Genomic DNA, 26,733 nt, shown 5'->3' on the forward strand with positions numbered 1-26,733 from the left:
TAAATTGTATTAGTTTTTTAAAAAACTAATCCAAGGCTGTTCTGATAGGTGTACTTACCTACCCACTCCCCCCCCTTAAAAGCATGAAGTGCAATGAAACCTTCTGTGATCTGCTTCAAACCAAAGGATCCAAGTGCAAGGGAGATCTTAGTTACATTTGATTGGGTTCTCAGTTCATGTGGCATGGCAGTCTCATGCTCTGTAAGTTGCTCTGTAAGTTTCGTTGATGGAGAAGCTGGGATCATATTTCTTTCCAGAGGAGGAATTGCAGCTGTGACATGTATTCTAGAAAGCGCTGGTTTCCTTGGTCTGAGCTCAGACCCCCTAAAAGGGCATAATGGTTACATTGTTCAGATGAATTACCCACAGGGTACCGAGAGCACAGGTACCTAAAAATGGGGAGTTGACTGTGAGGGGTGGGCAGTAAGGAAATGATGTTCAAGGTAAAGACAAGCACTAGAGAACCAAAAATATTGGGCTCGTTATTGTTTCCAATTAAATGTTTGAGAATCACACATCAAGGACTGATGTGCATATTAAACTTATGGCAAGTTCTTTTTCAATTGAGAACCTTCCCGTTAGAGGGGCTGAGATAACTTGCCACATGGATCTTCCCAATTGTGGTTGTGATCTGTGTGATCAGAGGACTCATGGTAAGATGGTAGACATTATAGTTGTCCGTGGAGAGGCCTCAGAGGTAGATAAAGATAATATGTCACTAATGGTTTTGATCTGACAATGTCAGAATGTCAACTAATTCCATTCCTCACGTCAACATTGTGGACATAAAATTGCAGTGTATTTTGTCTAGAATGTCAGTGAGCATTCTGTGTGTTCACCCTTCATTCTAATGAAGACACCAGATCTTCTGATTTTATTGGTTTTAGGAAAATTTAAAGAGGCAAATTACTCAGAGCTGTATGAAATATGCATTCTAAATGAAATAAGTTATCATGTCATTATTTCAAAGTTATATAAATGAAGAGAAAAATAGAGTAATTATTCTAAACGAATGATATTCTAACTGCATAACTACTGTACAGTTTTCTAATTAAAAAGTTTAAAAGATGTTCAATTGCTGACTGGTTGTGCATTAACCATGGGCTATTTTTTTAATGCAAAACACTTACAAGGACTTAAAACAGGTTGCTTTTAAACACAGAGGCAGTGTATATTTTACATAAGTATACATTACATTAAATGTGCTTTGTATATGGTTAGAATGTATTGCTGATAAAATTGTGACCATGGTGTTGAGATTGTACTCTCATTTGTTAAGCTGTGCTGTCAAAATATTGAAAAGTTATTGAAAATTTGGAGTGACGATGTTCAGCATTGTGTGTGCGGCTTTTTCACATTGCATGTCGATTTTTTTTTCTTCATAGGTGCAACAGCTGCAGCCCGGAAAGAAGTGATAAGGAACAAGATCCGGGCAATAGGCAAAATGGCCCGAGTATTCTCTGTGCTGAGGTATGTCTTGTTACAAGGATGACAAAACTTTCCAGTTGTTGCTCAAGTTTCTCAATGTAAATCCTGACAGCTGTCATAAAATGTCAAGAACACTTTCTTTCTTTTCTTTCTTTGTAACATTTTATACTGCCTTTCCATCCAATTAAGTCCACAGTGTAAAGAACATGAAAACAGTAAAGCATTTAAACAATTAAAATACAATTTAAAATATGACATTCAATTAAAAAAACAACAACAAATAGCACTATCGAGGAGAACCTGTTACCCTATGTGAGGAGTCTCCACTTTAGGGGAGATTAGCTAGAGAGTAAGAGGGTTAGGGTTAAAACAAGAAATTTTAAGCAATGAACTTTCGCACACAAGGAATACAAGTGATGACTAAGAGAAAAGGGAGGAAGTTGGATTGGGTTTGAGGGATGGGCGATAGTTGCCAGTCTTGAAGCGACATCCTGGGAAAGCAGCGCAGGTGGAGGTGGGTGCACAAATCAAGAACACACACGCACACACGCACATGCACACACACTGAATGGCCAAAAGGCCATTATTTATATCCCAAAACAGGTCCTGAGGCAGTATGAGACAAGATGACCGGAAAGTCAGAGACAAAGAATTGATTGCTTTTCTGGGGTTCAGGTAAGAGAGACTTGATGAGTTGTCAGGACCCAAGAGAATGCCTGGACTATTCTCTTGAATACTGATTGATTGCTGGGATTGGTGCAGGTAGGGTAAGTAATGGTTGGCTTGGGGTGTTGATTGAATCACATTAGTGTGACACAATGGAGATTAGCTCAACCCATTGTCCAAGCAGACCCACCCTAGGGCCAGGGGAACAGTTCAGTGGCACACCACCTTCCTTCCCATGCTTAGCACACAAGATGGATCCCCAAACCTTCTGAGAGGCATCCATTTTGCAGGGAGTAGTGTCCTGCTCTGATGCCAGTCTTTGGCCCCCATGCCATCAAGGCACCCTTTGCAAGAAGAGGGGTCCAACTTCTTACAGACCAATAACCATTATTGCTAGACAAAGCAAAAAAGTCTTCACCTGCCGGGAAAAGACACCCATACAGGGCGACAGATGAATTTCCCTGGGGAGGGAGTTCCAAAGTTTTGGTGCCACAACGGAAAATACCCTTTGTTGGGATGCCGCCCATCTAGCCTGAGATAGAATTAGCAACCCAACCAGGCCCTCCAATGATGCACAGAGCGAGCAGGTAGATTTCTTTTGACACGTTTTCTATTAAGGAACATTTTTAAAATCTAGATTGAAGTTTAAATAGCAGCTATATGTTGGTGCTGTTCATATGCGTGTATATCAGGAAGTAGCAATGCAGTTCAGCGGTGCCACTATCGTGAATGCAATCGGAAATGTGAAAATAGTCGTCTGCCACTGCACTGAAGTTCTTGGGACTCACTAAAAACAACTTTTGCTTGTTTCTCTTCATCTTGCTTCCTGCTTGTTTGTGTGCAACTCAAGTAGTGAATTTAAGAAATGTATATACTAGTTAGTGCTGTACAGTAATTTCCTGTATATTTTATAGGTGGGGGAGGAGGCTATTTGCTTATGATTTAAACTCTCCTCCACTGTGTTCAGGTGGTGACATCCAACCAGATTTTCTGCTTGTTCAATTGGTAGCTGTATCTTAACCCTTCTTTCAAGCACCAGTCTCCCCAGTAATGCCAAGCCACGCCTGTGAACCCTGACTATGGGATGGCCTAGGTTAGCCTTATATTGTCAGATCTCAGAGGCTAAGCAGAGTATCTGGATGGGGAACCACCAAGGAAGTCCAGAGTTATTGCGCAATGGTAGGCAATGGCAAACGACCTTTGTTCTTGTCCTTGTTCCTTGAAAATCCTATGGGATTGCCATAAGTTGGCTGTGACTTCATGGCACTGTTTACCACTGTGAGTAAAGCAGAGGTACAAAGCAAGGCTAAGCTTTTCCCTATCTGCCTTTTGCATAAATCACATCCCCAGATACATGTACAAATCTGCAGCAGGGTCCCCAGACCAGTTCCTCCCCCTCCCTGCAAAAAAATCTAGTGCCTAGTCTGGCTGGTATCAAAAAGAGAGAGAAGAAATTATAATAGGCTGGATTCAACCATAGCATGATGAAAAAAAGTAGGCTGAATTACTGCTAACAAAGGCAAAATGCATGGCATCTGCATGAACAAAGGCCGTGTGGGGCAGGGAACTAGGTGAGATTGGGAGCCAACTAAGGATAGGTCCACAGTGGAGTCTTCAAATGTCCTGGCTGTCACCTGATAGTGATTCTTTATGGGAATTGCATAACCCTGCAAACCCACTGTGACCCAAATTTATGTATCTGTCGAGCTTATTAAAATTCATAAACATGACAACAAGGTTTTATAACCATCAAAGATGTATTCACAGTGACTTAAATTAGGATGTGAACTTGGTTGTCATACTGATCCTCTGCACTGCAAAGGGATGAGTTTTCAGTCTCTTGCAGGCGTATCGTTTCTCTGAGACTCTTTTGCCCATTACGATGGTGAAAGAGCCAAGCAAAAATTTCCTTCTGTATTAGATTTCCCCCTGCTTTTCAGCCAAAAATTGGGTCTCGTCGCAATTTCAATCCAAAGAAATCGCATAAAATACAACTGGAATTATGATGCTGAGGGAAGGCATTTCTCAGCTGGAGCTGCCACAGTGGAAGGATGAATAGTGCTGGCAGCCCCTTCCCCCGTCCCTGCATACCGCTGGAGGTTTCATCCACTTACTGCAGTTTACGTTGTCTTATCCTGTTCCTGCCAGGGAAGAGAGTGAGAGCGTGCTGACACTGAAAGGGCTGACTCCAACAGGAATGTTGCCCAGCGGGGTGCTCTCTGGAGGGAAGCAAACTCTGCAAAGCGGTAAGTATATTTGGGGGTGTGTGTTACGATGTGTGTAAATTCAACTGCTCAATTACCGAATCTCTCGTGCCCAGTTCCATTGTAAGATTTCATCTTTAAAAACAGAAAAGAAATCTAGGCCACAAAGCTACTTAACACCCAAATATTGTGAGGCAGAGTTTTTTTAAAAAAAATCAAACTAAGGCCCCTTCCGCACTTGCAGAATAATGCACTTTCAATCCACTTTCAGTGCACTTTGCAGCTGGATTTTAATGTGTGGAATAGCAAAATCCGCTTGCAAACAATTGTGAAAGTGGATTGAAAGTGCATTATTCTGGAAGTGCGGAAGGGGCCTAATAGTCCTTGTTGGATATACTTGATGCCATTTAGAGGGGGGCGGGAATGATCCTAGTCACAGAAGGGATTTCTGCTTTTGTGAAGAGCAGAATAAACTTGGGAAGAAAATTAATAAGTAGCATAGGACATGGCATTGCCCTTGAATCTCCTTATCCTTAGATGAATAAAAGCTCATCTCAATAATGGGGAAAAATCTCATACAAAAGCGCACACAAGCAGCTGCAATCAAGCTTTATGCCTGTTGTACTCATTTGGGCAAGGGAGAGCCTACCAGAAACCCCCATTGATTATGATCACTGCCTACACTGTTGGCATCAGCCCAGGAAACCTACCGGAGCCTTGGGCCAGCATAGGACCTCATAGAGGTACAGTAATTGGATCTTACATTTGGGTTCCATGCACATTAATTTCTACTGAGGGGTGCATTTCCTCTTCCTCTAAAACTTTTGTTTGCTGATGCGCTGGTTTTCAGCAGGCTATTGTTCAGATTGAACTTTTAGCAGAAGAGGTTATAGGGTCTAAACCAATGTCTGTCTCTGGCAGAATTAGCTATAGAAAAGCAACCATTACAAAGAAACAACTTTACTCAAATAAGAACATTCATAATATTTTCAATTGCTATACCAAAATGCTTCTCCACTCCCTTCAGAATCTGAGGGTGTTGCTGCACTGTTGAGGATTTTATCCTTCGGTGTATGGGAGCCTTTCCCCCATCACAGAGGGAGGTTGCTTTTCAGAATGTGGTGTCAGAGCTGTATGTGGCAATAACACATTCAGCATGTTTTGCCCAGATGATAAACACCACACTATAGCCTCTTTCCAGTCTGCAATTGGAACTCAGCTTCTGAGGGTGAATAAGTGAAGCACATAATAGCAAATCCACCATTTACTTGAATGAACAGGAAGGAAAGAATTTATAAATGGTGGAGTTTGCTGTGCATGCAGACATTTGAGGCATATCTCTCAATGTCCCTTTCAAGGAACAATCTATATAACTAAGCTGATATAGTTAGAGCTGATAGAATATTCCCGTTGGAATAGGGAGCAGTTTCCAGGATGTAATGTATTAACTGCATTTTGCTATCTGTGTTTATTACTGTGTAACATATATTTCCATGCACCCATGAGTGTCCGACCATAACTATGATATAGCTTTCAGTAACTGTGAGACTTTGGACAATCGCCTTTTCAATAACTCAGTCTCAGCCTCTAACTTTCCCATTTCTTTCTTGGAGTTTTCTTCCCTGTATTTTTCCCTTTTTGTGTCTCTTTTTTTCTCTTATCTAGAAGATTCAGGTATTCTGGGTTAAACTCTCTTTTTGGTGGCTTGTGTGATGCACATATGGTAACGTTCCACTTTGTAAATGCTGCAATATGATGACCCATATCCTTTTGATAGAGGCATGAAATTTTGAATGCACAGAGCATCTTATCAGTATTTATTAATACGTTAGGCTTTATGAGAACAAAATGCCCAACAAAAATGTGACGATTAAAATTAGTCACTATCTTATTGTTGAAAAGCCTTGTTTAAAAATGATGATACATAAATTCAGTCATGCTGCAGTATTAGGACTTAGTGAAACATTACTCTACTCAATCCATTAGTTAACACCTTGAGCCATTCACCAAATATTCTGAAATCTACATAGTTTCTGTTAAGCACATTTTGCCAACTGCTCTATGTATTAACAGAAAATATGAGCAATATATCCTGTGAAATGTGTACATCTCTAGTGGCCATTATTTCCAGTGTATCTGTGCTGGTTTGGATCCTGTTTCTCATTTTAATTTCTATAGTCTCTCTCATTCATTTTTGTTATGCATTTTTACCTGTTATTTTCAATCCTTTTCCTTAATCACATAAGGGCTATAGATTCCATAAGGGGAAATTGTTCTTGATGCAGAACGATACTGCATGAGATTCTTCTAATCTCAATCCACTTTAAAGATTTCAACTGTAGGATTCTAAATGGAATGTGGCCAAAAACTTTTAATTTTATGGTTCAAATTTGGGAGGGAGGGCAGGGAGTGCTGTTATACTCAACAACAGTAGTAATTTAGATTGCATCCAGCAACTTCTTAAAACGTTGGTTCTTCAAAGAAATTCAAGTTAAAATTAAAAAGATGCATCTCTAATATTCGTTCCAAATTTCTTTGCAAAATCCTTAAGAAAATTTAGCAGATTTGGGGGAAGGGTCTGAAAAGAAGTGTAGCTTTAAAGAAAACCATATGCTCAGCATGAACACAGAATTAAATTATGATTAATATGTGATTCTGAAGCTCTTTCAATACCCTTTTTCTCTGTGTACATTATATAAAAATTCTAGGACCAGACGTTAAAGTTTACTCATATGTTCGCTATCTTCCACTTCTCTGAAGTAAGATTCTGGACCCTATTCTTGACCACAGGAAGTGCTCTATAATTCTGGAGATCAGCATTAAGCAGCGGCTCCTGTTGGCTTCATGCCAATTCTCTCTTAATGGGGTCTTCTTAAATCCAGTTGGCCTCATTAAATGTTGCATATCCAGATAGTCTGTTTTGGAAAGAAAAAAAATATCAATGCCGGAAAGCTTTTTAAATAAAAAGAAACAACAATTCATTGACACTCCCCAATAAAAGAAATCTATTGCCTGCAAACCACAACACCTGTTTCTGTTTTGTGTAGCATTCTATGTTGTCTTCTGTGTCAAAATCCAGCACTTACAGTAACCTTTAAGTGTACTAGCTCCTTTGCTGTTCACTGACTTGTTCTTAGAGTTAAATCCTCTGCTCATTTTTCTCATTCGTTTTGCTACCCCTTTCTTCTCTTCAGCTACTGTTGAGGCTATTGAGGCTGATGAAGGTAAATTGGCCAGACCCCTTTCTGTTGTTTTCTGCAACAGACAAGGGCTCTGCTGGGTGTATTCATTTTTGCTGTAGCTTGTATAGAGTGTGTGGGTGTTGAGCTAACAATTGTGGCTCAGTATTAACCTAAGTTCACTTGCTTTAAAGGGGAAAAATGTTTCTTTTGTTGTTGTTGTTTCTTAAAGTTGCAACAATGTTCTGATCTGTGTCCATTAAGTTCTCAAAGCACTGAACGAATGTCGCACAAGACCAAGAAGGCTTGCAACTCTGTTGAAAGGGGGCACGGCAGCTCTTTGGTAAAAGCCATTTGGAAAACAAGCAGTCTCCCTTTGGGGAGGAAACCAATCATTTCCTCACATCATCTTCTGAAAATTGAGTGGCAGCTTAACCTTGAAAAGGGTTTCCCCTACACTGAGGTCCCTAGTGAAAGTAATTTTTGAGCGAGTCTTTACTGTAAATCAACCTATTTTAAGATATTTCTTTAAAAAAAACACAAATTTCAAAAAGAGAAACGGTAAGATGTGTAATTTTGTTTTTCAAAGAAGCTTTGGGAATATTTTTGGGGGGGGGTAGTGCATTTGCTAATAGCAGCACTATATGACCAATTACAGAAACAAACGAATTATTGTTGAAGATATTTGAATGCAAAGTTTCAGGCTGCCCTTCTCAAGGACTCTTTTGCTTCAACTCTTAAGCAGTTTTTGTTGGCTATGCTGTTAAGAGATCTCCAAACCGCATACTGAACTATCTATATGCCTAATGCTGAATTAGAAATTCAAATGTTTTGCAAGAAGACTCTCAACAGTTCCCCTTTAAAACAAAACAAAAACAAAAATCCAGTTGTATTTTGTTCTTGCCCCCCTAAAACGTGTCTTTTTTTTCCAAAGAATTTTATTAGCTATTAGCTCTTTTGGCATGGAATAAGAATGGCATTTTGGCCCCTCGGATCTGGTTTTTTATTGTCGTGTGACAGCTATGAACAAAATTTTTAGAAACAAGTAAGAGAAAATACAACTGCTTTCTAAATAGCAGTGAGCAAGCTGCTATTTATGCTGGAATCCTCTATTCCTATTGGCGAATTCTACTCTGCAGTGTGCATTCTTGTTGACAGTTTGGCTGTTTTTTTTTCCTGTGATTTCTGTGACTGTGTTGTGTTTTTTTTAGTATTACTCTCAATGTAAATTGCTAATAATCATTGTCTGACCAGCAACTGTAGCAGAGCACATTCTTCAGTACTAAAGTGTATATAAAATGTCTGCTTGAGACTAAAATCAATTTGAATATGCAGCCCATTCTGGAATGATGCGTCCTTCAAGCTAAACCTCTATTAATAGCCCCATCCAAAAGGGGGGAGCCGAAGCTGCCCATGGGAGCGACGCGCACTTCTACAGCGGATTTGCCCCCCTGGGGGCACTAACCCCGGCAGGCAGAGGGGCAAAACCGCCGGCAAGCAGTTGCTGCTGGCCTCCCCGGCAGTGGTAAACAGCACAGGACGCTGCGTCAGCATCTCTGCAGCTCTGACGCGGGAGGCAGTTTGGGGGCATGGCTGGGGCAGGAGCCGACTTTTCTCGGCTCTTTCCTGGCTGTTTGCCACCTTATGCTGGCGGCGGTTAGTTTTGACTTAAGCCACCAAAAAGATGGCGTGAGTCTACAGAGTCCCACGGAAACTTCTTGGCATCAGGGAGGCTTTTTCTCTTTCAAGCCTCCCCATTCTGCCAGCAAACCTCTCTGGGAGCGGCGGCACAGCAGCCAGGCTGCTTGGACGGGACTGCCCTCGCCACATCTTCGTTGTAACCAAATATTTTTTTAGGTTTTTTCCCCTCTTCTTGAAGATTGAATAAAAAGTATTCTGCTTACATTAAAACCTTACTAGGGACCTGAGCCTTTGGCAGAGCCTAATGTTGATTATCTCCAACTGCAGCAGAGCATCCTGTATAATCACCTCACACTTAAGCATCAACATTCTTTGTGCACCAGCTCCAAGCAAGTAGACTGAGTGACACTAGGCAATAGTCTGTCTGTGGTAAATTTAAAGGAGAATTTGGAAGCTTTGTTCCTAGACTGTGTTCAACTTGCCCCCCCAAAAAAATTGCCATGCGAGGCATGGGGGACTTCCCCTTTGGGGAAGGGTGGTATAGAAATTTAATAAAATAAATAAATAAATAAATAAATAAATCTTGATTTACAGAAAGGGAGGAGGAGTACCCAGAGATAAGGAGTTTCCTTTTTAGTACACAATGAATTCCATTGTGTGAAGTGGTCCAGCATTCAACATTTAAATGAATTGACTTCTACATTGCTGAAGTGTTCAGAAGGTCTCCCTTTTAGATACAGTGCACCTGCTTACAGTGGGTGCCCCTCACTAAATCACATTTTTTAACAGTGGAAAGGGATTTGGAGTTCTGCATTTGTCCACAGTATTTGGTACACATTTCCACAGCGTTGGCTGGCAAAATGTCAGTGTGAGAGAGGTTGTACTTGCTATACAACTCAACAGAAGTGATTTAATTAGTACCAGGGACTCCACCTCTAAGAAAGATGTCAAAACCATGTTAAAATTCAGAGAGGACAATTATTCTTTTCTCTCTCTCTCGAGGAGTATGAATTTGATTACTTTTCAAAGATAAATCAATAAATGAATTCAGGCTCCCATCACATTGTGCTCAAACCTCCTCAGTATATCTTTACCCCCTTGTTACTGGAACTACCTGTCCATCTTGGCTAGACTACCTGTTGATAAACATAACAAAAAGAAACATAACCAACATTCTTGAAAAATAGTATGTTCTTGATTTTGATTTTTACTGAATCCCCACCAAAAACACACTGAAGGGTAGCAGCAGATGATACATATCAGCAGAATTTTACGCAGAGTTCTGCTTTGGTTTTTAAACAGAGACTCTTTCTAGCGTAAGTCACGGTAAGAATGGAATGGCATCAAGCCCCCTGAATATTTTTCATTCACTGTGTGAAAATACCTAGTGAGATCAATGTGAAACTTCTTGTGTCCGTGCTGGAAGGGCAGGTTCACTGACTTTTAAATTCAGTTAGTGGTTCCCATGTTCTTGCACTTTCAACGTGAAGAGGGACAAATGTGCCAAAAGAATGGTCTTCAGAGTCGGTCACACTGAATTACAGCAGTTTCGCCAGATTACTGTGCAAGTGCTCATGGGCTGACAGATACGGGTTTTGTTCCTGAGCAGCACAGGATTATTTGTGCTGCAGTGAAGATGCTGGAGGATTTCTACCTAATACATTGTACAATCTTCCCCCATCCCTTCCTTTCCCTGATATGAATTCTGTTAACTGTCTTACCCACAAAATGTTACATCGGCATGAATATTAATCAGGTGGGGGAATGGGGACAAGTAATCCACAATTCTTTGGCCTGACCAATTGCTTAGTTGTGGTTGGCAGATCATCCTTGATATGTGAGTACTTGCCTGTGTGTAAAATTCCTAATTCTAAAGAGCCACCTCCATCCACCTTTTGTCCCTCATTCTATCTTCAGTTCTCTTTAGAAAGACAGCAATTGTTTCTGCACTTGAAAATATAGCTATAAAAGGTAAAGGGGGGAGTTGTTGACCAAGTTGTAACTTTTATGAAGCCTTTGACAACAACTTTGGTCTTTTAACCTTATCCTCAGAAGTTAAATCTGTTCCACAGAAAAATAATCTCCCATGGAAATTAATGCCATGAGTAAGATGAGGGCGAACCATTTGTGTTAATGTGATAGTCCTCACAAGATGATTTGACTTGCCCAGTTCCACGTGTTGAATATTTATTATGAACAAAATTCCCTGTAAACTGCCTGCATGCGCAGCCACTGTATTGGTGTTTAGGTAGCATTCATGATTAGGTGAACCCATGGGAAGCTGCAGTCTCCCTCACATAATATCAACTGCCTTCAGCTGTCCCATTCACAACATGTAGTCAGTAGGGTGACACTATCATTGTGATTGCAGTAAAAGAAAAGGTGTGAATCAGCCCTTCAACAGCACATTTTAGCTGCTCGTGGTTTTGCTGTGAGCACTATTACGGATTATCGCTCATAAGCTGCAGAATAAAATGTAAGAACTGAGTTTCGTTGGGAAGCATGTTAATCTTTTCAAGAGACATTGGCTGTTTACTTTCTAGCTGTCTCCAAATACATACAGAAGCTTTACTTGCATTGCCATTTTATCGTCTTCACCGTGAAGGAATTTCTCACTCAGTTGACTGTTCAGTTGAGCTGATAAAATGACCACCCTTTGCTTCTACTGACTTTTCTTTAATTTTTATTTTTTGTTTGTTTGTTCCCCCCCCTCCCCAATCCTCTGTTTAGCTATCAAAGGATTCTCGCCACAGCATAAGATCACGAGCTTCGAAGAAGCCAAAGGCTTGGATCGGATTAACGAGAGGATGCCCCCACGCAGGGATGCCATGCCATCGGACGCCAACCTTAACTCCATCAACAAGGCAATCTCCTCAGAGACTAATGGCACCGACAGTAATGGCAGTAATAGCAGCAATATTCAGTGACCATTTCTGAATTGTGAAAAAAAATATCGTTTTGTTTTTGAGCTGCAGGGCATGATGGGATTGCTGCTTATCGGCAGCTGGGTGTTCTTGCCTCTGATGATAGCTTACTTGCTCTGGGGGCCAGGTGTTGGATTCAGTTTACAATATCATCATCTAAGAAGAGATAGTAAACTTTATTTTGGTGGGTGGGGGGTGGGGGTTAAGCACCTCCTTTGGATATGCCTTTAAAATGCTTGTAGACAACTAAATGAAAGCTAATGCTGGTATATATTGCAAAGTTCGGGGAATGAACATGTTTTCCTACTGCATTGGAAACTTCTAGATATGTTAACTGAAAGGCCTTCTATTATGTTACTGGACATGACAACTTTGTCTGATTTCTTACTAACTATTGTACGTTTACAGTTGCAGCACTAAACATGGACATCAAACATTTTTAACAAAGTGATGTACAAACTAAATAAGGAGACTATTTATTGATAATGTTTTGCTACTCTTGTCAGACAACGGCTATCTTAAAAAAATTAGGCACTCTTAAAAAAAATAAAAATTAAAGAATGTTGCAAATTTGTTAAAAATGCCAAAAAAAAGACAATTTAATTTTGTATGGATTATGCTTACCTCAGGTTTCTTTAGTGTGCTTGAATGCCCTTCTTTAAATATAACATTTACCTTAACTAATTTGGCAGTGAGAAATCCTTTTCTTTCAAGTTTTTAAAAACAAAACTGGAATAACGATACTTTTTTTTCTTTTTTGCTGTTTATATTTAGGATTTTTTTTGGTAAATCAAGTCTTGGTTGTGGCTTGCTGAATTTAAATATTTATGAGTGGTGCATTTTTAAGTATAGTGAACAAGACACCATATTAAGTGCAGTGAAAGCATCTATATTCTGTAAAAATCTGCCTATGCATGTTTTTTAAGAAAAAAAATGGCTGTATAGGCCTGTATGGGACTGTAATGCGCTTAGTGGTTTGACTTATACTGGAAATGTATGTATACTGGCGTACTTTATATTCTCTAAAAAGAAAAAAATGCTAATGCCTTTGAAATTTTGTAATCAAAAAAAAGCTTTGAAAAATCTAAGGGGGAGAGTATTCTTAAAAGTTTTTAATATAAGCTTGTTAGTGCACATATAGATGGTTAGCATGTTTAGCAAACCTTGTGAAATTTAAATAAGTTTGTAGTTACATGTGAAACTAAATGCATGATAACTGTTAATGTCATGATGGTTTAGTCATTTTGTTACGTTCAGTCATGTGCCACAAAAAAGTGTAATTTTTTCACATTTTTTCCCTTTGTATATCAGTTACGGGTTACAACTGGTTCATTCTTAAAGGAAGAGGAAAAAACAAACAAACAAAGCAGTCCACTGATATTTTTTAACAATTGTATAAGTGCCCAAGTAATTCACTACAGCCTACAGCCTTGCCTTTGTAATTTGACTTCTGAAATGTTGGCAATCAAAAGCATGCACTTGTAACAATGAAAAAAAAAGCATTTTATATTACTACTCAATAAAAATGTGCATGAAATTAAGCCTCCTTCTCTCACTAAATTTCTTAAGCATGCTAGTATGTGCTTAATCCTCACCTTTGGCATGGGGAACTGGGAGAACTCTTGCCAGTAATTTGGTATCCTAGGTTAGTGGAGTACCCACAGATAAGCATGAATATGCACCATTACTTCAATAGGAACTTCTGCACGCTTTTTTGCAGCCCACCTGACGTATTGATCATGGAGATGATCTTTCAATAAAGAGGAACTGATTACCACATTGTTTCACAATTGCCAGTTATTTCCACTGTGACAAAAGAAAATGGCTTTCTCTCTTGTTTTGTACCTTGAACAGAAGCACTACTTTGGAGGAGTTTTACACTCAGCAGTAGTCTGCTTGTCCTCTGCATCTTGATTGCTTGTTGGTGTAATACTTAGAGCTGTTCTCTACAACAGCTGATCATTTGACCCTTCTGCACAGGCCTGTATTCCCCCATACTGGGTGTAGAATATCTATGCACACAACATAAACAGTAATAACTTATAATTTTCCTAATTTAAAATAAAAGTGAAGATGAATCGTTCATCAAAAAGGCTATTTTGAATGTCTTAACACACCGAACAAGATTTACTACTTGTGTTTTCAGCCAGAAACCGTTTGCTCGATCACTACAATTTTCGGCGAACCTCATTTTCATCAGGTTTCGCTTGAAATAGCACTGCTTGTTATTGGTCTTCATAACTTGTGAAATAAGATATGTAGGAGAAAAAAGAACAAGGTGCAAAGGAGAGCAATTTATTTGACCATTTGGATCCCAATGTGTTTCTGATAAGCTTCACTGGGGAATCTCAAACAAAAACCTCTCTGCCTCCCACCTTGTTCCTTTTTTTTTTTACCATGGTGGGAGTCAGAGAAATTTCTGCTTGAGATCCCTTGACAAAGTTCATTGTGAAAAACCTTTGGGACCTGAAAGGTCAAATAAACCGCTCTCCCTTGCATCTTGTTCTTTTTTTTTCTTCTACCTACACATGTGGCCTTGTTTGATCTCCAAAATAAGATGTTATGTCTTTTCACTAAGAAAAACAGGTGAGAGAATAGCCCCCTAACTCTGGATAGATGTGTGCAAATTTCTGAGCTTCACAAAAAGAGTACTCAAGTAGCAAATGAAAAGTTGTCCCTAAAAAATGTTACCTTATTTCTTAGGGATGTGTGCTTCTCCTTCTGGGTCCTACACTACCATAATAAATTGTGACTCAAATAAGTCTCTACATAGTTTTATTGTGTAGCTTATTTAGTAATAAATTACACAGATGTCAAGCAAACAAGAAATATTTTAATACTTGCTTTCAAACCAGTTGTGACTGCTAGGATATTCGTATGCATAGAGCACTGTTGAGATTTCTGCAGACACTGTGTCAACCTCTGCTAGTCACTGACTCATCTATATAGGAAGTTAACAGGGTGGAGTCAGCGTACGCAAATAGTAAATGGGGCTGAGAAAGGATTCATATGATCTAGTAAGGCAGAGTTAAATTGTGCTGCACAAATGAGCAATGAGCTGTCCCATGTGTATGTATGTATGTCTTCATGGAGACAATGCTTCTGCTCCTGTTTCTATTTCCATCTTCTCTATAAACTAGATGCAGTCTTCTTTGTATTTTAAACATTAAGTGTGGACCTAAAAAGATATTTCGTGGAAAGGAAGGAGGAGGAAGTCCTTCCTCTTTTCACCTTTACACATATTCTGCTGTGCTTCCCCACTATGATTCCCCCCTCAAAAAAAAACCAGACTGCAAATGAATTTTGTCACATGTATAGCTTGCTGAATTGAAAACGGCAGCTATAACCTCAGTTATGCATTTGTTTGAACATGTGATCTGTATGTAGAGCATTTCTTTCAATGTGATCACGTCCAGGAAGAAATGTGCATGCTGTTGAAAGCAATGGTATGCAGAGACAGCATTTGAATGTGTATCTAATTTAACCATGTGTGTGTTAAGTGCTGTCAAGTAATTTCTGACTTAGGACAACCCTGTGGTATCATCATACGGTTTTCAAGGTATGGGATGATCAGAAAGCCTTCGGCACAGCAACAACCTGGTTTAGTAATTGTCTATGACAGAATCTCCACCAGTGTCATCCTCCACTGTTGCCGCTACCCAGTAGCTATCCTTCAATCATTCCACCCCTATCACAATTGGAACTGTCCATTCTCTTTTGCTTATGTGGCCGTTGATTTCTGAAGGGGATGGATGCATCTAAGCTTGGTGTGACCATTTTGCCACGAGTAACTGACAGGAGTTAAGCCTCTTGACAGAATCTGAACTCCTTCTGGCATTCTTCTCATCTTTACTGGCACACACAAGCCACCTCACCATGTCCAAGAGAGAAAACTGAACCACTGATATGAGTATGTATGTAGAGTTCAAGACTCCTTGCTACAGCAATTAGAGCCCCTTTTCTTCATAAAGCTGTTGTGCAGCCCTTATGTCTCTTTTCCAAACAGAAGTGCCTCATTCAAGAGCGGAGACAGCAGTGGCAACTGTAATTGATTTCAGGAGTGGAAGCAAACAAATGGCAGTTTGTGCTCACTCTAAGGCCCTGAAGTGAGCATGTGGAGGCGCAAGTGGGTTCAGAGAATGTGTACTTCATAAACATTTTATTTTACCCCTACTCAGCATTTCAGGCATTTAAACTATAAATAGGTCTGTAAAGGGTCATTTGAGGTTCTCAGGTTACCTCAGTGACTAGCCAATGTTGAAGATTAGCATAAAAAGAGCAAGTATACAGAATATTCTGGCCTGCCATTTTTTGAACCAGGTACTTTTTCATTACAAAGGACCATCTTCGTGAATGTCTTGGTTCCTCTTCCGCTATTTCAGTTTAATTGGCCTCCTTCAGCATTGGCTATGTTCCCACGTAGAAAATTCACTTTACTAAAGGGAATGATAGACACACACACACACACACACACACACACACACTGTGCTGAGGACTGTTTTTCTCCCCATTCTGTGGTATGGAGCAGCAGTGGCATAGTGGTTAAGAGCAGGTGCACTCTAATCTGGAGGAACCGGGTTTGATTCCCCGCTCTGCCGCTTGAGCTGTGGAGGCTTATCTGGGGAATTTAGATTAGCCTGTGCACTCCAACACACACCAGCTGGGTGACCTTGGGTTAGTCACAGTTCTTCTGAGCTCTCTCAGCTCCACCCACCTCACAGGGTGTTTGTTGTGGGAGGGAGGGCAAGGAGATTGTAAGCCCCTTTGAGTCTCCTACAGGAGAGAAAGGGGGAATATAAATCCAACTCTTCTTCTTTGCTGAAAGGCTGCCACTTGCAAGACAAAAGGGGGGCCTTTATCTCCTTTTGAAAGGATATACCTTGGCTTAGAGGCCTAGGGCAGGAATAGAAAGGGAAGATGAATTAGAGAATTGGATAATCATTGGTGGCTTGATGTCAAGAAGGAATACAAAATGGAAGATGCAATTCTGTGCCATTATTGTTGCTACTGTCTCAGGACTTTAAAAAGCAGTTGTGAAATACCGCATGGTGTGGAAGACGTCCTTGCATGCTCATGTTGGTGAGTAATGAAATGTTATATATACAATGAAAAGAACTGAAGGGGTGGCTAGGGGATAATTTGTAGGTCTTGTATTATGACCTTCCCCAAACCTGTACTGTACTAGTTTGGCTAGAAAAACCTGTAGGGTAAAAGTATGGTCTTTAGTCACCTGCTTACTCTATGTTACCACAGTAAGTCCCCAGTATTATTCAGTGTGACACTATTAGAGCCAATAGCCTGTAGACTGTCCTAACATAAGGTGACCAGATGGTCACCACGCGCGCACACACACACACCCGCACAGCTGCAGGAGCGCACTGCCTTCTGGGGCGCTGCCGTTTTCCACCCTGTGACAGCGCGGAAAACGGCAGCGCCCCAGAAGGCTGTGCGCTCCTGCGGCCGCCCTGGAGGCTGCAGCACTGCCTTGAGCCCCAGAAGGCAGTGCGGCAGCCTTCCAAAACCCGGGACATTGGGGAAAACCCGCGGGACGCTGGACAAGTTCTCCCAAGGTGTGAACGTCCCGCCAAAAGCAGGACGGATGGTCAGCTTATCCTAACAGCAGCTATGGTTCACCTATATCATATTTTTGCTTCATGCTTTCTTAAAGCGGAAGAAATTGTGGCCAGGATCATAACCTCCAGTTTGGCCCTCATGTTTAGGGTCTGTCTAGGTTTTTTTAGCATGGTATACTGGCTTGCCCTTATGAGAACTTTCTAGCCATTAAAGACTATTTATAGTTACCAGACTTTATTTTCTCAAGAGCATCAAATGAGGACTTTGCATCTAAGCAGTAAGAGCAGTAGTGGTGTAGTGGTTAAGAACAGGTGCATTCTAATCTGGAGAACTAGGTTTGATTCCCCGCTCTGCCACTTGACCTGTGGAGGCTTATCTGGTGAATTCAGATTAGCTTGTGCACTTCAACACATGCTAGCTGGGTGACCTTGGGCTACAGCTCTCTCAGCCCCACCCATTTCACAGGGTATTTGTTGGGAGGGGAGGGCAAGGAGATTGTCAGCCCCTTTGAGTCTCTTTACAGGAGAGAAAGGCGGATATAAATCCAAACTCTTCTAAGTAAGCTCCTCAGGTTTTTGATCCAGAAAGAAAAAGTGGGGGCTCCTTAAGCAACTTCCATCTCCAATGAGTTTCAATACAAGGAATAGCCTTAAAAACTTCAGCAGATGATTTTCACAAAACATTTTAAATTATGGTGAGGTTTTGTGTGGTTTTTGTTTTCTGGGAAATCAGATCCTTGAATATTGGCTATCCATCAGGTGGGCTGTAGCCTCATCCACTGCCAAATTCCTACAAATTTGTTTATCCTGTTCTCGGTTACTCCAAGGGCCAGTTCATTTGCTTTCTTATCACTCAATATCTTGTAGATAAATGTTTGGGCTGCCTTCACTGAAGAGCACTGTGTTTGTGCATTTAAAATGATCTGTGATGGCCCCATGAATGCAAGTCAAATGGGGCAAATGTGCACATAAATAGGAATTAAGAGCCTAAGCTTTTTTAAAAAAAAATCCTGCAGTGCACCATAACACCAATACGTGCAGTGATGAGGGTGAAAATGGATGCCTTTCAGCTTGGAGACTGCCATTGCTGCACGCTTTGTCGACATCCCATTCTCCTGTAGGTCACTGCATTAGTAGATGGCTGTATTTCAAATCTGGCTACAAAGAAACAACACTTAAGAGCTTCAGAGTCCACAGGTAAGCAGAAACTAATTGTCTCCCTTCCCCCTTGCCGGTTAGTGCCAGCTTTTCATCTGATGTGATCTTGAACAAAACAAGTGGAAGCGTGCAATGGAGAGGCGGCTTTACCATCTCTGCTTTCATTTACTTTTTTCCCGTAGAGTGGTTTCTCCGCCCGTTGGAAAGCACTCAGAAAAAGAGAAGACAATTAAACAACTTCTGGGCTTTTTAGAGTTTTCCCCAAAAGCTGCATGACCTGTGATCATGTACTATGCCATTCCCCTAGTATGAGTGCAATCAGAGTTTGTGCTATGTTCAAGTAGCTTCTGATTTCCGCTGCTTGCCACCTTTGTTCTGAGTAATCTGAAAAACAGTTATAAGATGGAGAGTCTTGAGAAATTCCTTGCACAGGGAGTCATCAATGACTAGTGTTCTCATTTCAAATATATAGTTGGCCTTGTGCATTGAAGCAAAATATGGGCCTGGTCAGTGGTGAGATTCAAATAATGTTGGAATTTCCAGCCTTGCTGATATATAGAAAGTGCTCTGACTATAGACTGTAAGATATTGTAACGCAACCAAACTGTAATAAAACCATTAGCCGTGCATGTAACCATTATATGTGATGCTGTGTATATAATGTGAATACCTCTCTCAGTTTAAAGTTCTGCTTAGGTTTTCTTGAACTTCTGAGGTAAAATGGCTGGTCTTTTGACAGATAACTATTTTAATTTGATGTGCCACACAGTCCACATTTCTGCCGGCAACTTTGCTTGACAGGATTATACATACCAAATATACCTGTTGCCCTTCATTAGCTACCGGTTCCATTGGTGGGATTCAAATAATTTAACAATTGGTTGTTTAACAAGCACAATTATTTAACAAGCACCATTTTAACAACTGGTTCTGCTGAAGTGGTGCAAACCTGCTGAATCCCACCGCTGGTCTTGGTCCTCTCCACCTAGCAGGCCTTTGGAGTACTCATTACCATGGTAAGGTAAAGGTAGTTCCCCTGTGCAAACACTGGATTGTTACTGACTCATGGGGTAATGTCACACCACGTTTACTAGGCAGACTTTGTTTACAGGGTGGATTGGCAATTCCGTTCCCCAGGTAAGCTAGGTACTTATTCTGCCGATCTTGGAAAGATGGAAAGTTGAGCCAACCTTTAGCCAACAAGCTGAAACTGACTTCCATCAGGATCAAAGTGAAGTCGTGAGCAGAGCTTTGATTGCAGTACTGCAGCTTACCACTTTGAGCCACAGGGGTCCTTACACCAGGGTGAGACTAGAGCAGTGATTTTCAACCGGGGTACCGCGGTACCCCAGGGTTCCATGAGCATTCCCTAAGGGTACTGCGGGAAACGCTACCGCCCCCTCCCTCCCCCGCAGTGGCGTACAGGGAGGGAGGGCTGCCCATTCCAACGGAGCACCATCTTTCCGGCTCACCCCCTCCCCACAACAGCTGACTACAAGCCACGCAAGTGAAGCAGCGAGATTTGAAACGGGGGAAGGTGGCAGGCATACTGCAGTGCAGGAGCAGACAAGTGGGTCTACACGTGACCTGCACTAAAGGCGGGTTTGTTTGGCACTCAGACCATAGTGGCAATTTTTGAGCTAGTTCCACCCTCCAAAACATCCCTTTTCTCCAGGGGGACTCTTCTCTGTTGTCTGGAGATGAGCTGTAATTTCAGGTTACCCCCCAGGTCCCACCTGGTAACTGATATCCCTAATTGCATGTATTTAAGTATTTAATTGCATGTATTTAACAGCTGAGCTGCAATCTGTGATCTAAGCAGCATGACTGTCCAGGGGCAAGGCTGCCTCACAGCATCTGGCAGCCTGTTCCACCCCGCGCCTTGTCACAATGGCCCACCCAGGGATCCTGGAACACCCCACAGCTGACAGCCCTGCCCCTGGACTTACCCCAAGGATCGGAGACCTCCAGGAACCAGCAGCAAGAAGGAACAGCAGCGAAATGGCAGGAGAGCCTCAGAAGCAAGCCTCAGAAGTCCCAGGGAACAGAGTGGAGATAGCCCAGTGCTGGCTAAACTTCACTCAGCAGTTCTCAGCCAACTTGGGGCAGCACAGCCCCAAGCAGGCTGCAATCAAGGAGGACAGCAGGGAAGGCTGAAGAGCCAGTTTCAACCAACAGACAGCTTGCAAGCCACTAGGAGGCTGGAATAGGGAGTTCCTGAGAGAGATAAAAGGGGAAGAGGATAGTACGGTGCAGGGGCTCAAGGTTGCAGGAGTCCTGTTAACTACCTAACTCAAGTAAAGCGCTTTTGAAGTAAAGCTGGAGTTGTACCCTATTTGTTCCACAAGATTAGTTGAGCTCCTACGAGGTCAAGGCGGCCTACCCTGCAAGGGGCACACACAATGATACAGTACTGAAAGAGCTCTGCTATTGTAGAATATAGAAATAGACCTTTCCAAAGGTGTTATTGAAGATGGGACAGCCAGACATGTGATGTTCCCTTTAGCTTACAGATCAGGAAAATGGATGTTGTCTCCTTAATGCTAGGTATCAAAATAAGAGGGTGGCATAGTTTCAAACAGAAGCACGGTTTAATAAGTCCAGTTCATCATTGTGGTATTTGTGCAGTCCCAGATGGGACTTGCAGGCACAGACCTGCTGCAGAGAAGGACTTTCCAACACTTTCTAGAAGTATTGTCGAAGGCTTTCACAGCTGGATTCAACTGGTTGTGGTAGGTTTTCTGGGCTGTGTGGCCGTGGTCTGGTAGAACTTATTCCTAGTGTTTTGCCTGCATCTGTGGCTGGCATCTTCAGAGGTGTATCACAGAGAGACGTCTGTTACAAATGTTGCAGTTAAGGGGAGACCTGATAGAGGTCTATAAATTATGCGTGGAGAGAGTGGACAAGGCAAAGTGTTTCTCCTTCTCTCATAATACTAGAATGTGGAGTCATCTGCTGAGGCTGAAGGGTGATAGTTTTGAAACAGACCAAAGAATCACCTGGATATGGTGATGGCTGCCAACTTGGAAGGCTTTTAGAAGGGAATGGACACATTTTTGGAGGATATGACTATCCATTGCTTCTAGTCAAAATGAATGCTAGTCGTGATGCGTACATATTCTCTCCAGTATCAGAGGAGCATGCCTATTATATTCAGTGATGTGGAACAAAAGCAGGATAATGCTGCTGTAGTCGTCCTGCTTGTGGGCTTCCTAGAAGCACCTGGTTGGCCACTGCGTGAACAGACATCTGGACTTGATGGGACTTGGTCTGACACAGCATGACTTTTTTTGAACATTTTAACCAATAGATTCATTTACTCCATGTCTACAGGGGCAGCAGGGGCACCTTTGTATTCTGTAAAAGTATATGTGTTATTGACTGCAAAAGTAATTTGATGCAATGTCAGCTCACATCCTTGCAAGCCTAGAACTGGAACCTGGTCTTATGTATTCCATTCACCTTTTGAGAAATAGTTCGGCTTCTGAGAACTCTGAAGGTACAGCTGATACTCCGAGAAAGCCTAGTGGTATTTGGCTTGACATCAAGCAGAGAGAGGAGACACGGCTGGCCAGCAAGCTCTTACCTCTCATTATCTCACTCAGTTAATTTCCACCTGCCCCCAGCTTCTCAGCGGCTAGGGGAAATATCTGGGAAAGATAATAAGATATAAAAGCTATTTAGGAAGCTGTGGTTCCTTCTCCTTCAGCCTGATTTCACGGCAAACGCCTCTGAGCTTTCCTTTGGTGGCTACTTCCCAGAGGCTGCCTTCAGAATTCTCTCAGTAAAATCTTAACTTTTTCCCTAAGAAGAAAAGTTAGTTTTTATACCCCACTGTTTTCTACCTTTAAGGAATCTCAAAGTGGCTTACAATAGCACCCCTCCCCCAACAGGCACCTCGGGCTGAGAGAGTTCTGAGAGAACTATGACTAGCCCAGGTCACCCAGCAGGCTTAAAGTCTACTGATATTAACCTCTGCACAATGCTAGCATGCAGTCAGGGCTCTATATTAGCTGCACTTGTTACAGGAAATTTCAAGCAAGAGTTAGGGCCTCTTCTGGCTCTGAGGGATAATAAGCTTCTTCGTGTGGGTATGGAAAACCAGTCTGGTATAATGGTTAGCATGTGGGCTAGGTTCATAGAGAGCCAGGTTCAATTTCCAGTCTGCTGTGGACGCTTGCTGAATGACCTTGGGCTTAATCTTCCTCCTAGTGCTTTCGTGAGGATAAAATAGAAGAGAAGATAAGCAGGTTTGGCTACCCATTGTGGAGAAAGGTGGGGTTATACATGAAATAAATAAAATGGTGCTTCATAGGGAGACAGGCCGTTGGTCCCTCTAACTCACTACTGCCTATGGAAGTAACTCTCCAGGATCTTAGGCAGAGAGAGGCTTTTACCAACATATGCTATATGGGATCCCTTACTTGGAGATGCAAAGTGTGTCTACTGAGCTGTAGCCCTTATCTCAGTTTTCTGGAGGAACGTGTACAGTGGCAGGTACCACCAAAAAAGAAAATGGTAACAAAGGGAACACAAAGGTCCATGTACTGAATGTCCATCATCTTGGTGTTACCGCTGTTTCTCAGGTAACAATAAGTGATTTCATCTCAGCAATGTATTGAGGCGCAGGAAGCCGGTGTTTCTTCAAGGCAAAGTGTTTTATTTGGAAGTAGTGGTGACAGCTCAGGCAGGAGAATCGCGCTCTTGTAACCAAGCGCAAGAACTTTTATACACATACATCAAAAGGGCAAAGGGGCAGGTAAAGGGGGCAGGTAAGGGGGCAAGTCCCTTACCAAACACCAATAAAGAAACATCAATACAAAAGGAAGATACAATTACAACTTTTGTGAATGGGATCCCGAAATCCTGCTGTCAAGAGTCTTCCTGCGAGACTTCGCAATGGTGCTGAAAGGAGAGCGGAAAAAGTCCATTCAGAGAATCTGGGTGGGCTCGCTACCGCACCCAGTTATCTACGTTATCAGATGGCTGTTTCCTTTGGTTATGACCTGAGGCTTCTGCGCCTCAGCTCTGCAACAAAAGAGAGTTTAAACAGTCCAATGACGATCCCGACACATTCTCCAACGGCTGGAATCTCTGGATACTGCTATCAGATTTAATTTGCAAAACCAAAGAGAGTCTTTGTCTTTGCTAAGGAGTCGGCTGGGTGTTGGTCTAAGCTGCATTCCAGGGATAACTTCCTTGTCTCTTAATATCAGCTTCTACAGGCTACTGCTTTTACTAACAAACACAAATATCAAGAATAACATTTCTAAACTTAAACATTAGGGAAAACAATAAAGTACAAGCACATAAGAATCTCCTAAATTTAACAATAACAAAACCTTAAACTAACTGGAGAACCTAGTCAAACTATAATCCTAAACAGTGGACAAATCATAAATTCAACTCTAAAGGGGCTTTCATTATATCTTAAAAGGGCAGAGGCAAGAGGGAAACCATATAACATTGGCACAATCACATGTTTACGTCCTTTGCAAGCCTTATGGAGGCTTCTGAACCACACAGGTCTCTGTGTCTTGACATGGAGCCAGTGTAGTCGTGTAACTTGACTCAAAAAAATATTTTGGCCATTTTCTTGGGCGGTAACATTGGGAGAGCAGAATGCTTTACAGCAACAGATGCCTGCACTTTAAGGAAGACTGTCTTTCCTGTAGCTAACAATGGGGAGTAAATAAAGCCCTGTTTACCCTGACCTGGATAGTCCAGGATAGCCTGATCTCATCAGATCTCAGTAGCTAAACAGGGTTCACCCTGACAAAGATTTCAGTGGGAGACCTTCAAAGAATACCAGGACTGTGATGAGGAGGAAGGCAATGGCAAAACCCCTCTGAATGTCTCTTGCCTTGAAAAACTCACTAGGGGTCACCATAAGTTACATGTGACTTGACAACAACAACAAAAAATCCTGACTAAAGAGAAACATAATCTTATAAAAATCAAAGCATACCTAAAGGACGGGGAGGGAGAGTTTCTTTTTAGTAAAACTCCTTGTAGTTTGCCAGTAAGACAGAAAACTAAATGTTCACTTATCACTAAGGTGTCAAACAAAAAAAGGAGATAGTTTGGGGGGCTAGACTTAAAATGGATTTGAATCTTGAATTTTATATACCAAAGCTAAATGGTCATGGCAGTCCACCACAACTGTTTTCTAAAGCTTAGAAGGGAAAGTGTACAAAAATGTTGTGGGAGTGACCGGCTGGTGTGATGTAAACTAGAGATGAGGGGGCAGAAATTAGACATGTGTGAAACTTGTCATTTCTAGTCTGAAAATAATCCTAACATCCTTTTTTTCCCTGGATGCACAGAAACCACTATTTAGTTATGATACAAAAAAAAATCAAAGGCCCTTTTTTGTTCAAAATACTCACCTGCAGAAAAGCACTGGAGGGAGGGAGACCCAGACATAAGGCCTGGTTCACACATGCAGAGAAACAAGGTTAAAAAAACTGAGCTTACTTTAGGTGATGATAAACCAGAAACATTTCACCAAACTTGTTGTAAAGGCAGAATGTGGAGGAGCCATGGATGCTGTCATGGACTTCTTGGAAGAAGTACGGGACAAAACTGTGCAATTAGGTGAGAAAATGGACTATGGCATTGAAGACTGCATGTTAGAGTAGGCTGACCAGACATCCCGCTTTTGGCAGGACAGTCCCGCCTTAAAACAATTTGTCCCGCGTCCCATGGGTTTTTTCAAGTGCCCCGATTTTTGGAAGGCTGCCGCACTGCCTTCTGGGGCGCAAGGCAGTGCGGCAGCGTCCCGCGTGCGCGGATGCAGGAGCACACGGCCTTCAGAGGCGCTCCCGTTTCCCGCCCTGTCATGCGGCCGCCCGCCTACCCGCCTGTCCCGGTTCACAAAGGTGACCATCTGGTCACCTTATGTTAGAGGAACATGGAGGGATGAACTTTAAGATGCTTGCTGTGCAGAAACCCAGCACAGAAAAAAAAGAGGAGGCAGAGGTCTTCTCCCTGCGGTGCTAATTTTTAAATATTTTGTAATCTACCTTGAGTCTCTGTGAGAAAGGCAGGCTAAATAAATAAATAATGGCAAAGTGGGGAAATGTTAAACTTTCACTTTAAGCAATTTCTCTTTCAGTTCAAGAACAGGAAACAGGATAGCAGTTGATGTCTCTGATGATTTCACTGGGAGGCAGGAGTTTTTATCCTAGACTGCATTGTGATCACCACTATTGCCATGTAGAGGTAACAAAAGGGCAGGGACTCCAAGTTAATGTCAAGGACTCCAAGATAATGGGAAACTTTTGTTTTAATTTTAAAGACCCTATCTTACAACAAGACTAGCTAGAGCATGTGTAGGGCTGAGAGACAGGACTGAATAGTATTTTTTTTTCAGTTAATCCATTTGTAGTTTAAATGCTGTTAGTTGTTCAGTGCACTGCATTGACCTCCACAGTTCAGGGTCCTTGAAGAGATGACAGTTATGGGAGCCCCCTTGAATTGTTTCTCTCTTGCTCCTGTTTGGCCTGGAGATGATATTCTATTAAGGGGTGCTGGAGAAAGCACTGTCTAGCACCTTGATGAGACCTTGATGGGAAGGATCTCTTCAATTCTTGTTGACCACCAAGATTTATATAGCTTGTGGTCTTAATCAAAGAGTGCCAGAATTGGTTCCATGCTGCCCATGTCAAGATAGTGACTGCTCCTCATTCTCAGTGGACAGCCATGCCTGCCGGGGACCTGAAAGTACAACTGGCTCAAGACTGAGAGGCTGCCTCAAACTAAGAGGGGAATTACTATCCATCCATTCAGTGCTCATGAAACACTTTAGTCTTTCCCGAAGGTCACTAGATCCAGGTATTGATGACCAAGGTAACCAAATTTGGTGTTTTGTTCAAGATTTGTGTCCTATTGATACATTTCTGATTCCCTGCTTTCCAGTGGCTCAGAATCCCATTTTACCATACTTCCATCAATACCA

The 26,733-nt window shown here is 41.8% G+C and overlaps 1 protein-coding gene across 3 annotated transcripts in view; it reads left to right on the plus strand.

Annotated features, from left to right (window-relative positions):
• Positions 1-13,583, plus strand: part of PPP3CA (protein phosphatase 3 catalytic subunit alpha) — a 210,613-nt gene extending 197,030 nt beyond the window's left edge. For 2 of the 3 annotated variants that reach the window (XM_048510194.1, XM_048510196.1), the window contains exons 11-14: positions 1,386-1,470; positions 4,243-4,340; positions 7,493-7,522; positions 11,849-13,583. In XM_048510194.1, the coding sequence (XP_048366151.1) occupies positions 1,386-1,470; positions 4,243-4,340; positions 7,493-7,522; positions 11,849-12,045 (410 nt within the window). In that variant the 3' untranslated portion in view covers positions 12,046-13,583. The remainder of the gene's footprint in view (positions 1-1,385; positions 1,471-4,242; positions 4,341-7,492; positions 7,523-11,848) is intronic. The other variant, XM_048510195.1, reaches the window with a different exon arrangement.
• The last annotated feature ends 13,150 nt before the right edge of the window (positions 13,584-26,733 follow it).

The sequence above is a fragment of the Sphaerodactylus townsendi genome, linkage group LG10, assembly GCF_021028975.2.
Source record: "Sphaerodactylus townsendi isolate TG3544 linkage group LG10, MPM_Stown_v2.3, whole genome shotgun sequence".
In the NCBI taxonomy this organism is placed as follows: domain Eukaryota; kingdom Metazoa; phylum Chordata; class Lepidosauria; order Squamata; family Sphaerodactylidae; genus Sphaerodactylus; species Sphaerodactylus townsendi.